We start from the raw sequence: 16,480 nt of genomic DNA on the forward strand, positions 1-16,480 counted from the left end.
GGAGCGAGAGAAGGAGATATAATAAGCTGTGTGGATAAATTTATTTATTATTTTGGAAGCAGGAAAGAAGAAGGAAATGGAGAGGAGAGAAGTGATAAAAGGGAAACGCGTTCAGGCGCGTGTACGCATCCGCGTGCTCGCATTCGCGTGTGCGAGCGTGAGCTGCACACATATACGAATATGTATTTGAGACACATATAGAACGCATGGAGTGGGAACGGGAGAAGAGAGAGAGAGAGAGAGAGGGACGCGAAGTGCGAAGGGGTGAAAAGCGGAGAACTCAGTGACCATGCGCCCTGCCGGCGGCTGGGGGCTTCTGGATCTTTTCGAGGATCAAGAAGAGGACGTCGAAGAAGCACGGGAGACGCAGACGGTGGTGGGCAGAGAGAGCGACGGCTCCAGGCCGGCACGAGCGAGGTGAGATGCGCCCCTATCATCCTGATCGCTCTCAATCGTCCGTGCAGTTTCTATCGGGGTGCCCTCGCCAGCCAGGACGCGGCTTCGACGGCTAGCAACGATAGCGGCGGTACAGGACCGGAGAACGCTCGCTCCGACATCAGAACCGACCGACATCGGTGAGTATCTTTGCGTAAATATTAATATAAATATGCGAACCATGTAAATGTGCAATGTTAACGATGCGACGGATTTAGAAACGTATTCTTATAGAATCGTATAACACATTGACAAAGTCGGAGCTATATCGATGAGGGAAAGCATGGTGATCCACTTGTTCTTCCGTTGCTTCATTTCCTCCGACGTGAACCGCTTGCATGCAAAGATTTGATTGTGAGAAATACGAGATACGAGTATTTACGATCTGTACTGCGATTTACTGGATAAAGATATTCCTCCGCTCGATTCGCGTCGCTGTCGGCACGATGCTTCATCACTTAACGTAGTACATCAGCGAAAGGGTCACTATCCTTGCCTTAAACAAATTTCGCAAATGTAAGAAGAGTGAAGACTTGACGCTAAACTCTTTTTCAAACAAATTCGTTTGATCTTGCCCGGAACAGCGTTTGTGTCATCTTGTTGATTGTATAAAGTGCAATCTTATTTAAAATAGTGTTGGAAGTGAAATTTGATGATGATATGGTACCATATTACATTGGGACGTTGCGCATTTAAACTACTTGCTGAGGTAAATTATTTATTAATAATTATGAATCATTTCGTAATAGATAAATTATCTATATGATTATTCTGCAAATTCCATTCATTTCATTCCATAGGCTACCTGGACATTTAAGCGTCTAGACGTAGAATTGATTGCACTCTATAACACAAACCAACAAAACATACTCTCGGCCATTCCGACGACCACTACGTGCCAACGCGTTAAGCGTGTCTGCAGCACTATTCACTTGCCGGATTCGTCTGTGGGATCTTTGGACTCGTTGACACGCTTTCAGGGTGACCGGGACGCTCCTTGCTGTCCCTTAGTCGCGTAATACCGGACTTCCTGATCGACGATCCGTAGCTATAGAACAAACGCCCTCATTTCCACGTGTCATCCACAGTAGTCTCTCGCCCTGATCTTTCTCGACTTGAGTTCGCGTCAAAGAGGAATCGAGAGGGTTGGTTCGCGGTGGATCATTGGCAGCCTCGGACTGCCATTCTTGGACATTATCATTTCAGAGGAAAAACGCGCTCCATGCGAGACATTCGCTTTGTAGTTGGAAACATTCCGTTTAGCTGCTGAGAACACTGATAGAGAACAACGAAAGAATATGCCGCGAATTAAAGTTGTGAGATTCAAGGAGAAGTCAATCTAGAGCGAGGGATAACTCAGGCGATCGTAAAGAGTTGAATTTCTCAAGTGCGAGACGAAAGGATGGTTTGTCCCTCCGTCTTGCCTTCTGGCTTGTTGTCGCCCGGTTTCTGAGGCAGGAGAAGGCAGGGCAGAGTGGGATGGGTCGGGGTTGCAACCTCGTAAGGTTAATAGAGTGATCGGTAACAAGGTTATAAAGCAATCTGCATAACCCTGTCCAGTACTTTACCCGACCTACGGGTTTCACGTTACTGAGAGCGGTGTCGTAATTACCGAGTCTAATGCGATTACCGGATCGACGAGGCCGATAACCGAGAAACTCTGTGTCGGATCCCTCCCCGGTTTTTAATTGCTTCCCCTTTTTTTATAATTACTCCGTTCGCAAGTAGGTCTCTGTGAAATCTTAGACTGCAGAGGTTTGGAAGGTCCAGATTTTCCAATATTTTTAACTTGCTAACGCAACCATGCAATTTTTGCGATTCATCCTCGACGACCGAGATCTATAAAAAAAGGAACAATAGGCAGGAGATAGCGACAAATCCGTTTACACATGCTCGAAGGAGTAATTTTATTTCAGAGACTTCCGTCTCTGACCTGGTCGTCGTCCGAAGTCTCGTTTCACGGCTATCCGAGTTTGATTTACATCCGATCCCTTCCTCGCAGTCGTTCCGTTTCGACGTGAAACGCAAGAAACGTGTAACGTATCGTCCGGATTCGAATCACTTCTAATTTTGCGAGAGACCAGGCGCGAACTAAATTGAAATTTATCTACGAAGCGATATGAGATCCTTGCGATACTGTTACGACAAAGTAAGCGTAAACGAATACCCTTCTTTCACTTTCGTCTCGCATCACTCTCTGCTTTTCAAAATGATGAACTTAAACTTTCTGTAATTCAGAGATAAAATGAAAATGAAGAGAGGAACTTTTTCACTATCATTACAATAAAGAAATGCAGCAATTAATAAGCAGACATAAAAGTTCAAAGTCTTAAGAAAGACAATAATGCTTTTACATATTGAAACGAACGTAATTAAGATGCAAAAAGAATACATCGATAATCCTATATCGATAATCTCGCATATAATTATACTCAGTGTCTGAGTAATTTCTGCCGACTATAGCTTCTTTAATTATTTCTAATAATATTCCACAAAAATTTCGGAACTTCAATATTATTTAAAATACAACTATTTGATTTTTCACATTTCTCACTAATTTTTCATTTTTAGTTCAAAAGATCTGTTCAAAGATAACAAATCACGATTTTTTCTTTCACGCTCTCTAAATGAAAAATTATCAGCATGTATAATACATTGAATGATTTTACTGACGATCGCTTTTGCGCGACACTCTGTATAAAGCATCAGTCTCCACTTAATGAATCGTTCACCTCACGATGTCTCCTTTGCATCTCGCATCATTATTGAGTCATTAATGAACAGGTGGTGCCGGTCGTTACAATTTGCCAGGCAGTGCGTCACGAAAGAGCTGTCGGAACGTACGTGGAACGTGATCGTGGAAAGCGTAACGCGTGACACACTCTGCCTAATTTCTCGGGGCAAATTCAATTGACTGCGGTAATGACTACGTAAGCGAATCGTAATTCAAAATATTGATATTCAGTTAGTGCCCGCGCATCCCGTACGCACTGTCGACTGCGTATTGTAACACGCCCGTAACGACACGAGAGACGGTGAAACATCATTGCGAAATCAGCGAAATATTCGCGACAGTAGCGGAAACGACTAAGCTACTAAGTTGGAAACATCATCCCCGAATCTGAATCGCCACGCGATTGGATCGACGACGGCAAGAACGAAGGGACTTGGTGATTCTATACGAAGGTAACGTGATTTCGCGACGAGACATAATTCACTTATCGTGCAATATCGCGCAACAAAGAGAGGAGCAGCCGACAGGGCACGCTCGCCGTCTTTGGCATAATTGCTATAGGTTTACGATGATAAAGCGTCACCGAAGCGGGACAAAAGAGAGAGAACGAGGTGACACGGGATTATATCGAGAACGTCATACGTGAGGCGTGAATGTATTGTGCATGCAGTGTGTGAGAAAACTCTGTTGACGCACGTACTCAGGAGTTGCGTTTCGAAAAGAGCCAACGATCAAGAATGAATAATGATCGATTGTTAGGTGATGTAACATCGGTTGGTCACGAATATCGCGGATATATCAGAAACATGTTTTTCGAACAGAAGGAAAGAGAGAGAGATATTTCCACGGAACAAAGCGAGATGTTGGCTGAAGGGAATTGCAGCTCGCAGAATTGGATACTGTCGCTTGTGTGCCAGTAAAGATACCAAAATCTCCATTCGGCGGTTCGGCCATTGACCTACTTGTTGAGAGGCAAAGCAACAGTTTGCCCTTTAAGCTATCTGCATCCCTCTTCACTCACGGCAGCATCTTGTCTCCTCCTTTCAAGGTCTCTTATCGATGGAAGAACCTCTCCATCTATTTTCTTCTTCATAATTAATTGGCTATTCTTGGGTGCTTCTCCTCCTCGCAGATACATTTTATATTGTGTAGATGACCAAGATTACGTATCATTATTTCGCAAGGCTTCTGAAAATACGTCATTTAAAACATGCTGAATATTTTTGGTTTCATAGAGGAACGTAAAGTACGGAATAACTCTCGTGTACAAAAATTATTGATAACGATTACTTATTACTTTTTATGGCGATGTCTTACCTTAAGATAAGGATTAAACTCCAAATTTATCAAAGAATTTGTGAATAATACGCTCGGAAGGTAGGGCAAAGCAGTGCTCCCGGTACAGTGAGACGTAGTAACCAGAACTAATTGGTTCTTAAGGCAGGAACTAACCCTAGACTGCAACTTCGTTCATGGAACAGCAAGAGAAACTGCTCGAAGGACTGCTTCCCTTCCATTTCCCCGTCATCGTTGTAACGTTGCCATTGCATATACGAAGATCAGCCTCATACTTGTAATTACGACCGGTTTATTGAATAACGATAACTATACAAAGGCATCAAATAAAGGAGATGTATAATAATTCTACATGATGAATAAATTGATTCCTGAAAGTGTGTACACATATATGATAAAACATATAAAATTGTAATTTATGTGACATGTTTAAATAGAGATTATCTCGATCAATCTTTTTATAAAGCTTTTTTTAAAGCTTTTTTTAAAGCTTTTTTTAAAGCTTTTTTTAAAGCTTTTTTTAAAGCTGAGAGCAACATATGAATATGAACATATTTTTCAGTGAGAAAATTCTCACTCATTGTCAGTAATAAAAGAATAAGAGAATATTGTTAAAATAAAGATTAATTAATGATACACTCAGGAAGTAAATAATACTCTCGCAGAAAACTTCAAAGGTGGTTCTTGATTTTAACATTTAATCGTTCACGCGGAAATAAATTCAGAGTTCAATTTCAGGGCGCGTTAAGGTATATGATACGACACATAGGACTTCCTACTTTCTTTATTATATGACAAATCCTGGCGATTGCGATTCGCGCGCGGAAACGGCCAACTACGTGGAGTGGTCACGTTTTACAATAAATTCCACGTGCTGACGGTCGACACGACTTTTCTATTAGGTGAAACGACGAAACTTTGGCCAGTTGATTTCATATATGCGATACGAGCATAATCTCTTTCGTATACCACCGGTATACACGTACCAACCCGCGCACGCGGTCGACATAACGAGCGTCGATGAGTCGGCAGATTCGCAACCACTTCATCAACCAGCGTTACCGAGGAGCTGTCAATCGCAAAACGATCACCCCGTCAAACCCTTTCAACGAGTCGTATCACCCCTGTCAACGCCTCTCCAGAATCTCGTCCGCTCGATCCTCCGGCATTTACATACACCACGTATACCGGAGCCTCGAATAGCGCTTCAATCGCGTCTCTAAAATTCAAATCTCCAATATGTGATTACACGTACGCGATTACACGTGACTGTCGAATTTACCAGATAACGAATCACGAGATGTCATCAGAAAGATGTCGCAGAAAGCGTGATTGTGCCGTAATTATCGAGCCTTTGGAGAGGAACATCCATCCGCGCGATAGCCACACAGGCGATAAATCAATCACCACAAAGGGAAAGAATTTTTATGGAAAATCAAAATTGTGTATCATAGACATTTGAAATGCCGAATGACATTTCTGAGTGAGGAGTGGTCGGTCCTCGGTGACGAGGAACCCTCAACCCCACTGTGTGCAGGAGGCACAAAAGCTCCGTACAAACAGAACCGTCTTGCGGTCATTCTTTGTAGTAATTACCAAGAAGATAAGAGAAAGAAATGTTGTCAAGGGGTTGGTCGCGCGGAGGGCTAGAAAGGCAGAAGAGAAGCAGAAGGGAAGCGGAAGGGAGTTAGTCATGGCGGAAGGTAGCGGAGCTTATAAGTGGCACGAGTGGAAGCGGTCTTTTCCGAGAATAATGCGCGGACCCCGGGGAGTTGGCTTTCAGGAAAATGCTGATTGCTTCCCCGCTCACGCTCCCTTTTCCCTTCATACCAATTCTCCATCCGCCTATCCTCCCCCTTCTCCTCCTCCTCCCACGCTATCAATCTTCGACTTCGTCAGCAGCGGAGATGTATAACGCGCCCTGCGGCCGCTCTATGCGTGCGTGCGTGTAGGTCTCTTCTTCTGTGCCACCAGCCCTTAAACATCCCTTATCGCGAAGTGCCAACCGTCTGGTTTTCCTCTCATACGTGTACGTGTGCAGGAGCAAAATCCTCGTAAAAATCGGACACAACGATGTGCTCGATCGGTCTCACCGCTTGATGATTCTTTCCGCGCTTCGAGCGGGAGGTGTGATTATCTTTGGAAAAGATCGATCGCAATGTCAAGTAACTTTTCTTATGTGAACTACACCTGGTTCTCACAAGATACAAGTGAAGAAAATATAAAGCGTTTCACATAAAGATGCATCTAGTACATATAGCGCACCGAAATAACGCGTCTGTCCGCCTTAGAGGTGGAATTCTTACGCGAACTCTTCTTAATAAAAATAGGGTAAAGTACCGTGAGCGCGAGACAGTGTTGAAAGTCGCAATAGCCTTTGATGCTTGCCTTTTCAGAGGGCGAGCGTGAAAATTAGGTGGGCTAAAAGCGTGGGGTAACCGAGTTATTACGAATAAAAGAGAAGCGGGCATCGCGCGCGCACGGAGCGTGGAACGGGCGAACGGCAGGGTGGTAGAGATACTATTAAAAGCCTGTAATTAATGCGGTTAATTGTATTGCACTAAACGAACGTCGAGTCGATAGCGAGTTCCAGCGAGACGAAACGGAAGCGGACTTTCTGAAAAACCTCGGCAATTAAGATCCACTGCACTCGATACGCTCGCATTGTGCAATGTCACGTATTACTAGAAGAACTTGCATTAAAAACTCATTAAAAATATTATCACGAATGGCAAAATTTGAAAAATTCAATCAACTGCCTGCTATATTTTCTTCTTATTTGAGAAATGTGTGTTTATTTTCCTATATATTAATAAAAAAACTATTGCAGCTACTAAAAACTAGAATAATAATAAACTATAATCTTGTTTAAGTTAATAATCATCAACGAAGATTAATATGAAATATATAGAATTTCTAGAAAGATTAACACGAGTTACGACTGAGTCATCTTAAAAAATCTGTCCTAAAGATAAGTGCATAAAATACGATTCACGCGAATCGATACGAAATTGCAAAGAAGTGGATCGTAATTTTGACCACTTTCCACAATTGACAGTTTTCAGCGAAGACAATTTTACGTCCTGTTAAGGCAGTTGCGCCTTTCTCGACGTTCAAACTATTTCCGTCTCATTCAAGATTTCTCCAACGAAGGCAACTCAATTTTCTCCCAGAACATTGCTTATGGTTCAGATGATGGCATTAAAGAGAGAAAAGATTTCGTTCTTTTAGCGTTGACAGAATCACACATCATGTCTAATTATTCCATAAAGTGTATACGTATCCACCAATTAATCATCAACTTTCCATTTCCAAAAAAAGAAAATCTTTTGTAAATTACATTTGTTTCAGTTGTTCAATGCAAATAACTTTTCGTGCAATTGTTTGGTAATTTTTTCAAATATATTAGTTTTCTATAGAACGTCTTTCGATGCTTTAGTATTTGCAGTGTGCAATTAGTGTCCGCAAAGTCCGTACAAAGAGTACACATCCTCTTTTCAGACCCACATGGCGAGATCGACAAGTATAGTTATTTTAACGAAGCCTGATGGAAAAGTCTTGAGGGGCGAGTGCGGTAAAGTGTCAAACCCAATACGAGTCGATTGTTCATCTTCGTGAAAGGACGTACCTCAACGAATGCCTCGACGAAATCGGAATTCGTTTTTCGTAATTTCTGTTTACTCACTTGGACCTCCGCCAAGATTAGAGTTGATGAAAAAGGCATGTACGCTGAGAAAAATTTCCATCGGATAAACGGATTAAATGATGGATGTGTCCGATTACCTTCATCGGATATGTTCGATCAGTTTCATTGTCGGATATACAATTTAATCGGATATATCCGTTTGTTACTATGTAATTGGATTATCCGATTAGATAGGCCATGATATTTTTCTCAGTGTACACACACTGAAATTTTATTACGTCGTTTCGGATATCCTGCGCGACATCGCCTTTAATTTTAGTTGAAAAACTAATCGCCTGTTCAACGATCAACTAATCAAACCATGCCTGTTCTGCCAATATTACAGAGCATCGGCGAAAGGATAAAATTTGAGAATGGGCGGCGGAGAATGGAGCGGTTGGTTGCAACGATGCCGGCAGTCTCGGAGGCTCGTTCTCGTCATCGTTGCCATCGCATTACTGTTGGATAATATGTTGCTGACGACTGTAGGTAAGTAGACTGTTTATTACACATTATACAGCATCAATTAATTAATTAATATATTTTACATTAACAGATGTTTGACAAATGTTTAGTTATCTTGGCTATTAATTAGTTATCTCGACTTTTTTGTATCTTATGCAGATATAACAATTTAAGAAATATATTTGTATAATATATTGTTATTAGTCTGTAACAAATCTCGTTCTTCCTGACAACCATCAGTAATCACTGACGTTAATCTAGAAGTCGAAATATTGAATCGTTATGCTTGAAATAAATAAAATTATTGATTATTATCAAAATGTAAGACAATCCGATTTGTAGAGTCACGAAAGAATTACTATTCACGGCTTTTAATGATATTCAATGCTTAATCCGACTCTTTTCCACTTTGTAACGCCATTTTTATTCCTCTCGAATCCTATCGCCACCACTCTTCTCGGTTGCGTGATCTTATGTTTAATTCAGAAAACGTTCATTTATCGTACCGGACTGGAACGTCGATGGAACGTATGGACTTTCGTGTATCGTGCCACCAATCCGGATAAGTGGTCATGCATTTATGCAGCACTGTGTAGACCGTGATCGTCGCGTACAAACTCGCGCACGTCGTCACACTTATCGAACAAATCGCGAAATCCACTTTCAATCGTCCTACATGGCAAAAAATCTTTTTATTAATTTTATTTATTAAACGTATATCCCTGTTATTATAATGATATTAAAAAAAAGTTTCTACGTACACATTGAGCCCCTTGTCAAGAAATTTCTTTTTCACAAAGCCTTTGCTGTATCATATTATAGAGATAAAAAATTTTATTTTTAAAAAATAAAAAATATATTTATTGAAAGTTTAGAGTATTCTGATAAATCTATTATCACAACCGGAAATCATAATCAAGCCAGATTTGTTTGAAAGATATTGTCTTGTCAAGAAGTAATAAATAGAAAATAAAGAAAAAAAAAAAAAGGAAGATTTGGAGGTGCTGGGATTTGAACCCAGGACTTTCAGCATGCGAAGCAGACACTCTACCACTGAGTTACACCCCCGGGTAATGTATCATCTCCTGAATACATTCTACAGTTCAAACCATCGTACCTTTATCATTTTTATAAATTTCATATTTCCTACAAAATGAAAAAACTAATTCATACCTTTAACCATCATTTTAATAACTCTAATCAGTCCGTATTTGATTCTAGTAGAAATCGTTTAACAAAAATAGGAATTTTTTAAGTCATTGATTTTTCGATAGCTCTCTCATCTTAAATAAGTAATGTTAAAAAAATTGAATTTTGCAGTTCCAATAATACCGGAATTTCTTTATGACATTAAACATCCTAATGCAACATTAAGTGAACATCTGGAAGGAAGCGCAGCTCGTCAAAGTACAGTCACCACTACAACATCGCCAACGACAACTACAACGCCAATATGTCCTTGTGCTCCAAACGTATCGGTTGCTTCTCAAGTAGAATTTCTACGCGTTACAACTTCTTCCACCGATCTACCAGGTACCAAGCATACCTCACCGAATTATTACTGTGCAAATGAGTATATTATAGAGGAAAAAGACTTTCCCTTGCGTTTAAAAATGAATGTTCTGTTGATTTGTTTTCTGTTTTCCATCTAGAAGTTACCACGGTCAATCTTACGTTGTCAGAGACGAAGGAAAAGGAACAAAGACATCGCGAATTACTGGAAGAGACCGTGGCAGTGGGAATGATGTTCGCTTCCAAGGCTTTTGTTCAATTGTTGGCTAATCCCATTGTCGGGCCGTTAACCCATAAGTAAGCCCTTGTTTAGAAAATTTAAAGCAAACCTCGCAATTTTCGCGATATACCTACGTAATTAAAATATTGCGCTTAATAACATAAAACTCTATCTTCTGTTTCCAGAATCGGATATAGCATACCTATGTTCACTGGATTCATCATAATGTTTTTATCTACATTAATTTTTGCTTTCGGACGGAGCTACGGTATACTTTTTCTGGCGCGAGCTCTTCAGGGTATCGGTTCATCGTGTTCTAGCGTTTCCGGTAAAAAATCTATATCAATCTATACAAATATTGAAAATGCACCCGTATATTGTATAATATTTTTTAATATTTCTGTAAATATTTTATAAATTTATAAAAATAATCTTTTTTAAAGATTTGCATAGATATCATAACAAAAAATGTATAACTCCTGCTATTAGGATTAAAAAGTTATGTAGCTCATGTAGTGAAATTACCAATAATCGAATTATTTAATACACGAACAAAAGTATCAAAAGTTTGCATCGGCCGGGAATCGAACCCGGGCCGCCCGCGTGGCAGGCGAGCATTCTACCACTGAACCACCGATGCTTGTTGTAGACCTTGGCTTCTTGCAAAGTAACATACGTAATAATAACATACTCTATTTTCTAATAGGTATGGGTATGTTAGCGGAAAGATATCAAGACGATAAAGAGCGTGGTAACGCGATGGGCATTGCATTGGGTGGACTAGCTCTTGGTGTCCTTATCGGCCCTCCATTTGGTGGAGTGATGTACGAATTCGTAGGAAAATCTGCCCCGTTTTTGGTCCTCTCTGCATTGGCCCTTGGTGATGGATGTAAGTGCAATAAATACATTTACAACAGAATTATTAACAAATAAAATAAGTGAATCAAATATAATGTCTATTTGCATAATTTTTCTCAGATTAAATATATGTACATACGTATATATGTATTATATAATAATTTCTTATAAAATTTTCAAGTATTGCAGCTTTTGATGCTTCAACCGTCGGTCGTGTACACAGAAGCAGAACCACCGTCATTAAAATCTCTCATCACTGATCCCTATATTGTTTTGGCAGCTGGTAGGAAGAACAGTTTATGAAAAATAGATATATACATGTTCCATTTAAACAAAAATATGAGATTTTTTTGAACGATCATTGACGTTTTCAGGTGCGATAACATTCGCAAATATGGGCATCGCTATGTTGGAACCGAGTCTACCGATCTGGATGATGGATACGATGGGCGCGAGTCGCTGGAAACAAGGAGCCACGTTTTTACCGGCGAGCATCAGCTACCTAATTGGAACGAATCTTTTCGGGCCACTCGGACATAAAATGGGCAGGTCGGTGCACGCGAATAATTGAAATTAGTAACATTTTCTTAAAATGCAAAAGTATCCTCATAATGGGGAAGCCTCGAGAATACATCGCCCGGATAGCTCAGTCGGTAGAGCATCAGACTTTTAATCTGAGGGTCCAGGGTTCGAGTCCCTGTTTGGGCGGAATTACTTTTCGTAAAATAACCCGATTTTATGTTACGGTCGTATATTTGTTGCAGATGGTTAGCTTCCCTGATAGGACTTGTCGTTATTGGTATCTGCTTGTTGTGTGTAAGTAAAATTCTTATATTCTAAAAATTCTAAATCTTAGTGAAAGGACAAGCATCAACATTATTGCGTTTAAACTTGTATATTACAGAAGTCTTACGTGTATTATATATTTTAAAAAAATTGAAATTATCAGTTAACATATTATCAAGCGCCTAGACTACGAATTATAATAATTGTATGCTCTGTGTAATAATTTATTAATTATTTTAATAAATTACTGTATCGCAATTCTGATACAGTTTCTAAACAATTTCTATAATCAGTTCTCAAAAAATAAAACTGTATAATCTTACATTATAAATCAATCTTTTTTTGCAGATTCCACTGGCGAGAAGTATCAATCACTTGATCGTACCAAATGCGGGTTTGGGTTTTGCGATCGGCATGGTGGACAGTTCCATGATGCCCGAGCTAGGATATCTGGTGGATATAAGGCACACTGCTGTTTATGGAAGCGTTTATGCTATTGGCGATGTAGCATTTTGTCTTGGTTTTGCTATAGGTGCGTTTCCTTTCATCTTTTTAATTAAATACAACAACAAACGTTTTGAATAATGTTCAAAAAAGAAAAACAATTCTCTGCATCGGCCGGGAATCGAACCCGGGCCGCCCGCGTGGCAGGCGAGCATTCTACCACTGAACCACCGATGCTTGTGACAACCGAGCCACTTCCAGTGAAGGAAAACAGATTCCTTTCTTACGCGATTACATTTATTTTTAAAAAATAAATAATTGAAATTTTGCATTCGTTAGGACTTCTTTTCTTAATATTGCAATATAAAACACGCTTATAAACTTCCTGATCCGAAATACTTTGTACTGTGTACTATTTACTATTGTAGGTCCGGCATTAAGTGGAACTTTAGTCAACAGTATTGGTTTCGAATGGATGCTTTTTGGTATAGCCATGTTAAATTTCGCTTATGCGCCTCTCATGTACTTCCTAAGGGCACCGCCGACCAAAGAGGAGAAAAAGGTAATATGTTACACAGCTGCTAAAATTTCTTTCGAAGATTCGTTAATCCTACACTATATCGCATTACAGTCGTTAATAATTGGTGAAAAATCATCTGTACGCTATGTCACTTACCAGAACGAAGAAGAGGACCAATGAAACAGCTATTCTAAATGTTTCGGATACTCTGTTTTTTCTGCTCGTTATTCTCTTAATATGTCGTAAAAGCACTACTTTTACATTATCTTATTTTTTGTTCGTATCAGTTCTTGCCTCTTAACTTTTGGCATAATACGTGATAACAGCGAGACAATAATTCATTCTTCTTTATTTAACATACATATAACTAAATTGGAGATATCTGTGTACTGTTATTTTAATAAATAATAGAAAGATCGACAAACATCGACAATAAGCACAACTGTTGACATGCACTTGATAACGTTTGGCAAACTAATTACTATATATAAATGTAAAATTCTTTGTAATCAAGGAAAGCTTTTGCCGATACTCTTTTGGAGGGAAAGACAAACGATCTTACAAATAGACAGATTCGGGGAATTCGCACAATACCACACTTGGTATTTATATAAAAATAATATATCCTCTCTCTCTCTATAAATAAAGAGATAAATTGCGCGCGCATGCGCGTATAAACGTTGAGAATAAACTCACATTCTCGATCTCATCTTTTCAAATAAATATTTTCAGATAAGAGTTAGCCATTACGGGAGCGGATACATTGTTGTGAAATGTATTTCTGTGTATTCTGCATTATCGGTACTTGTCTCAAACGCGAAAATGGACATACAAAAGTGTATTGTATATTGTATGTAACAAAGAGATAACGGTAGATTAAAGCCCAGTAGAATGAAGCAAAAATCGCGAAAAATTAAAAAAACTAGTTATACAGTAGCACGTGAGCAAAATAAAAAGATACGTTCATTAGAATATAAATGTTTCAAGGTACATAATAAGGAGAAAAAAAATTACAAAATGTAAACGAGAGTTACTCTTAAATGTAAAGGTTTAGATTCAGAATGTACGTTGTGAGACTTACCGTTAAAAATAAGTGCATGAGAAATGTATGAGAAAACGCGATGCGTATGATACGGAACAAAGCTACGATAATCGGTATCGCGTGATTGGTACATCGAATGGAAAATGCCCAGTGTACTCTTCGATGTGACAAATTATCAAAAACTTATTCTCATCGAAAAGAACCGCCCGACGTGGTTTCCCTGAATGGCTGCAGGGAAACCGACGAGAGAAACCAGTCGGGTGTTTTAAAGGGTTCTTCGCGCAATGTGATTAAATCGGAATTTGCATTTTCAAGTTGCGGAAACGACGCCGACATCTCACACGAAGTACCTTGTGGCGCGTACGGTTTACCGAATCTCGCTGATCCTATCGTCGCAGAGAGAAAAGATAAGTCACGAGAGAGGAAGAGAAAGAGAGAGAGAGAGAACGAGTTCGAGCTTACGTTGCCGTAAATCCTGACATTTCTCGATAAATTCTTCAAGATTAATTTGTGTTTCGCGCCATGTTTTCTGCTGCATAAAGAATTTATGGAGAAGGTCGTAGGATTTGTTGTGCGATAGAAAGTAGTATCCATAATTAAAAAGCAAGAATGCAGAGGGAGACAGAGAGTGAGAGAAAGAGAGGGAGAGAATGAGAGAAAAAGAGCATAGAATAGAGTAGAGACGGGATAGGAAGCGTTTGCAGGATCTGCGAATTACACAACTCTATGAGGATTCGCTGCGGGAAACTCTAGCTGCGATGATTTATTTGTTTCGCCATCGGATACGGTATTCGAGAACTGGCCGAGTGGACTCCGTGAAAAATAGAACGTTCGTAGAAGCAATATAGAAAAATATAGCGTAGCGACACATTGTTCGTCTATATCTGAAATCTATATACATATATCGCTCGGTGTACGTAAAATGTCTCTCTTGGTGTGTTATTTGAGAAAACAAATCGTCATGTATTTATTACATATCGGCATTTCTTGTTACTATTCGTATACGATCAACGACGTAAACAAGATATATACCTGTTGAGATCCTAAGCTACTAGATTCACGAGTGTATTCGCCAAGGAAGTGATACGATTGTCGATTCTCACATGTGAGAAATATAGATTAGTTGGTAATTAGATCGTGGCCGCATTTGCTTCGTTATTATCGTAAGTGTAGCATTAAAAAGAAATGCTAAGCATAATGAGCATTATAAATTATCGAAATCTAGGAATATAGTTGATGAGAAATTAGAGTCTCCGTTGACGTCGCGAGACGACACGTTCCGGAATTCTATCAATGTCCGAAATCTTGTTCGCGATAATTAAACGACATTAATAACATTAAGGGGTCCACGGAAAAGACAGAAAAGAAGAACGACTATCACTCGATCATTAGGGAATTAGACTACAGCTTTCCACTGCGGATTCCGAAACACACAAAGGTGCGTTTTTACTCACCTACTCCCAATGCGAAGCGCGAGTCAATTCGATTCGCGGATCCTTTATCAACGCTTGTCTCGTCGACGTACAACATACGATATATAACTTCAAAATGTTTATGATCTTGCGAGAGAGGAGAAGAAATGAAGAACTGTACAGGAGTGAAAAATGAAGACAATGTAAAAAATACGCGAAATCGTGACGATTTTTCGAGCCGTGCACGCGTGAATTCGTTGTGTGGATTTAATTGTCTTCTCTTCTTAATATCATTTACTATCGCTATTATTATAATTTCGTAGTACTAATGATAATGATGAGTAATAATATTGTACTATATCGCGTATATATCGCACTATATCGCATAAATATATTTGATTAACCGTTCTCTTATCTGTAAATATAGCAAAAGTAATTAACGTTAAACGTTATCGCCGCTGAGATACCTTAAACAATGTTGTATCACCGACTTTCCATAACTTCGGTGGATTTATTTACTCTTTTACACATTTACTTTTTCGTGTTTTACTTGCATGTGCATATATGCGTATATATATATATATATATATATATATATATATATATGTATGTATATATGCGCGTTAACAATTCGGTTTAGATATATATGTTATACATACATATATACTTGCTTAAATGATTAAATATATATGGAAGAATTAATCTGGCCGTATATACATATTATCAAAATTGTGTAGTGATCAGTTTTTGAGAAATTAATATTAATAATGGAATTTCTTTCTTAACATTTGTTTTACTGGTAAATCATTGAAGAAATCAGTTTTTGTTAAATAGGAAAAATAAATTATATCTATATTACAATTATGATCGTACTGCCGTTAATCTGTTGCGTTGGAATTGACCAGATAACAATATATACTCACTGTATACTACGTACATTAATTTACGTATACAAACATTTTGCAAAACTATAGTCCGAGAGAGAGTAGTAATATAATACATTAGATAATAGAACGTTAAAGAATTAGCGATTCAATTAATGCAAGACAGCTTCTTGCAAAAATTTCAAAT

The 16,480-nt window shown here is 39.0% G+C and overlaps 1 protein-coding gene and 4 non-coding genes across 5 annotated transcripts; 2 read left to right on the plus strand and 3 right to left on the minus strand.

The window, feature by feature from the left end:
- The first annotated feature begins 335 nt into the window (after positions 1-335).
- On the plus strand, positions 336-14,635 carry LOC105288016 (synaptic vesicular amine transporter). The gene is made up of 12 exons (XM_011353957.3): positions 336-575; positions 8,497-8,639; positions 9,936-10,148; positions 10,268-10,424; positions 10,533-10,675; positions 11,054-11,236; positions 11,387-11,488; positions 11,580-11,754; positions 11,970-12,021; positions 12,340-12,523; positions 12,864-12,997; positions 13,067-14,635. Exons 2-12 carry the CDS (start codon positions 8,525-8,527, stop codon positions 13,133-13,135), a joined length of 1,527 nt encoding a protein of 508 aa, XP_011352259.2. The 5' UTR covers positions 336-575; positions 8,497-8,524; the 3' UTR covers positions 13,136-14,635.
- On the minus strand, positions 9,612-9,683 carry Trnaa-cgc. The gene has a single exon. It is a non-coding gene; the product is annotated as a tRNA-Ala (tRNA).
- On the minus strand, positions 10,917-10,987 carry Trnag-gcc. The gene has a single exon. It is a non-coding gene; the product is annotated as a tRNA-Gly (tRNA).
- On the plus strand, positions 11,841-11,913 carry Trnak-uuu. The gene has a single exon. It is a non-coding gene; the product is annotated as a tRNA-Lys (tRNA).
- Positions 12,602-12,672, minus strand: Trnag-gcc. The gene has a single exon. It is a non-coding gene; the product is annotated as a tRNA-Gly (tRNA).
- Positions 14,636-16,480: the final 1,845 nt, after the last annotated feature.

The sequence above is a fragment of the Ooceraea biroi genome, chromosome 7, assembly GCF_003672135.1.
Source record: "Ooceraea biroi isolate clonal line C1 chromosome 7, Obir_v5.4, whole genome shotgun sequence".
Classification (NCBI taxonomy): domain Eukaryota; kingdom Metazoa; phylum Arthropoda; class Insecta; order Hymenoptera; family Formicidae; genus Ooceraea; species Ooceraea biroi.

Excerpts from the sequence above, each read along its gene's own strand:
- LOC105288016 (XM_011353957.3), top strand. The coding sequence starts at position 8,525 with ATGGGCGGCGGAGAATGGAGCGGTTGGTTGCAACGATGCCGGCAGTCT. Across the intron at positions 11,237-11,386 it reads ATTGGCCCTTGGTGATGGAT|TATTGCAGCTTTTGATGCTT; the intron begins GTAAGTGCAATA and ends AAAATTTTCAAG. Across the intron at positions 11,755-11,969 it reads CTCGGACATAAAATGGGCAG|ATGGTTAGCTTCCCTGATAG; the intron begins GTCGGTGCACGC and ends TATTTGTTGCAG.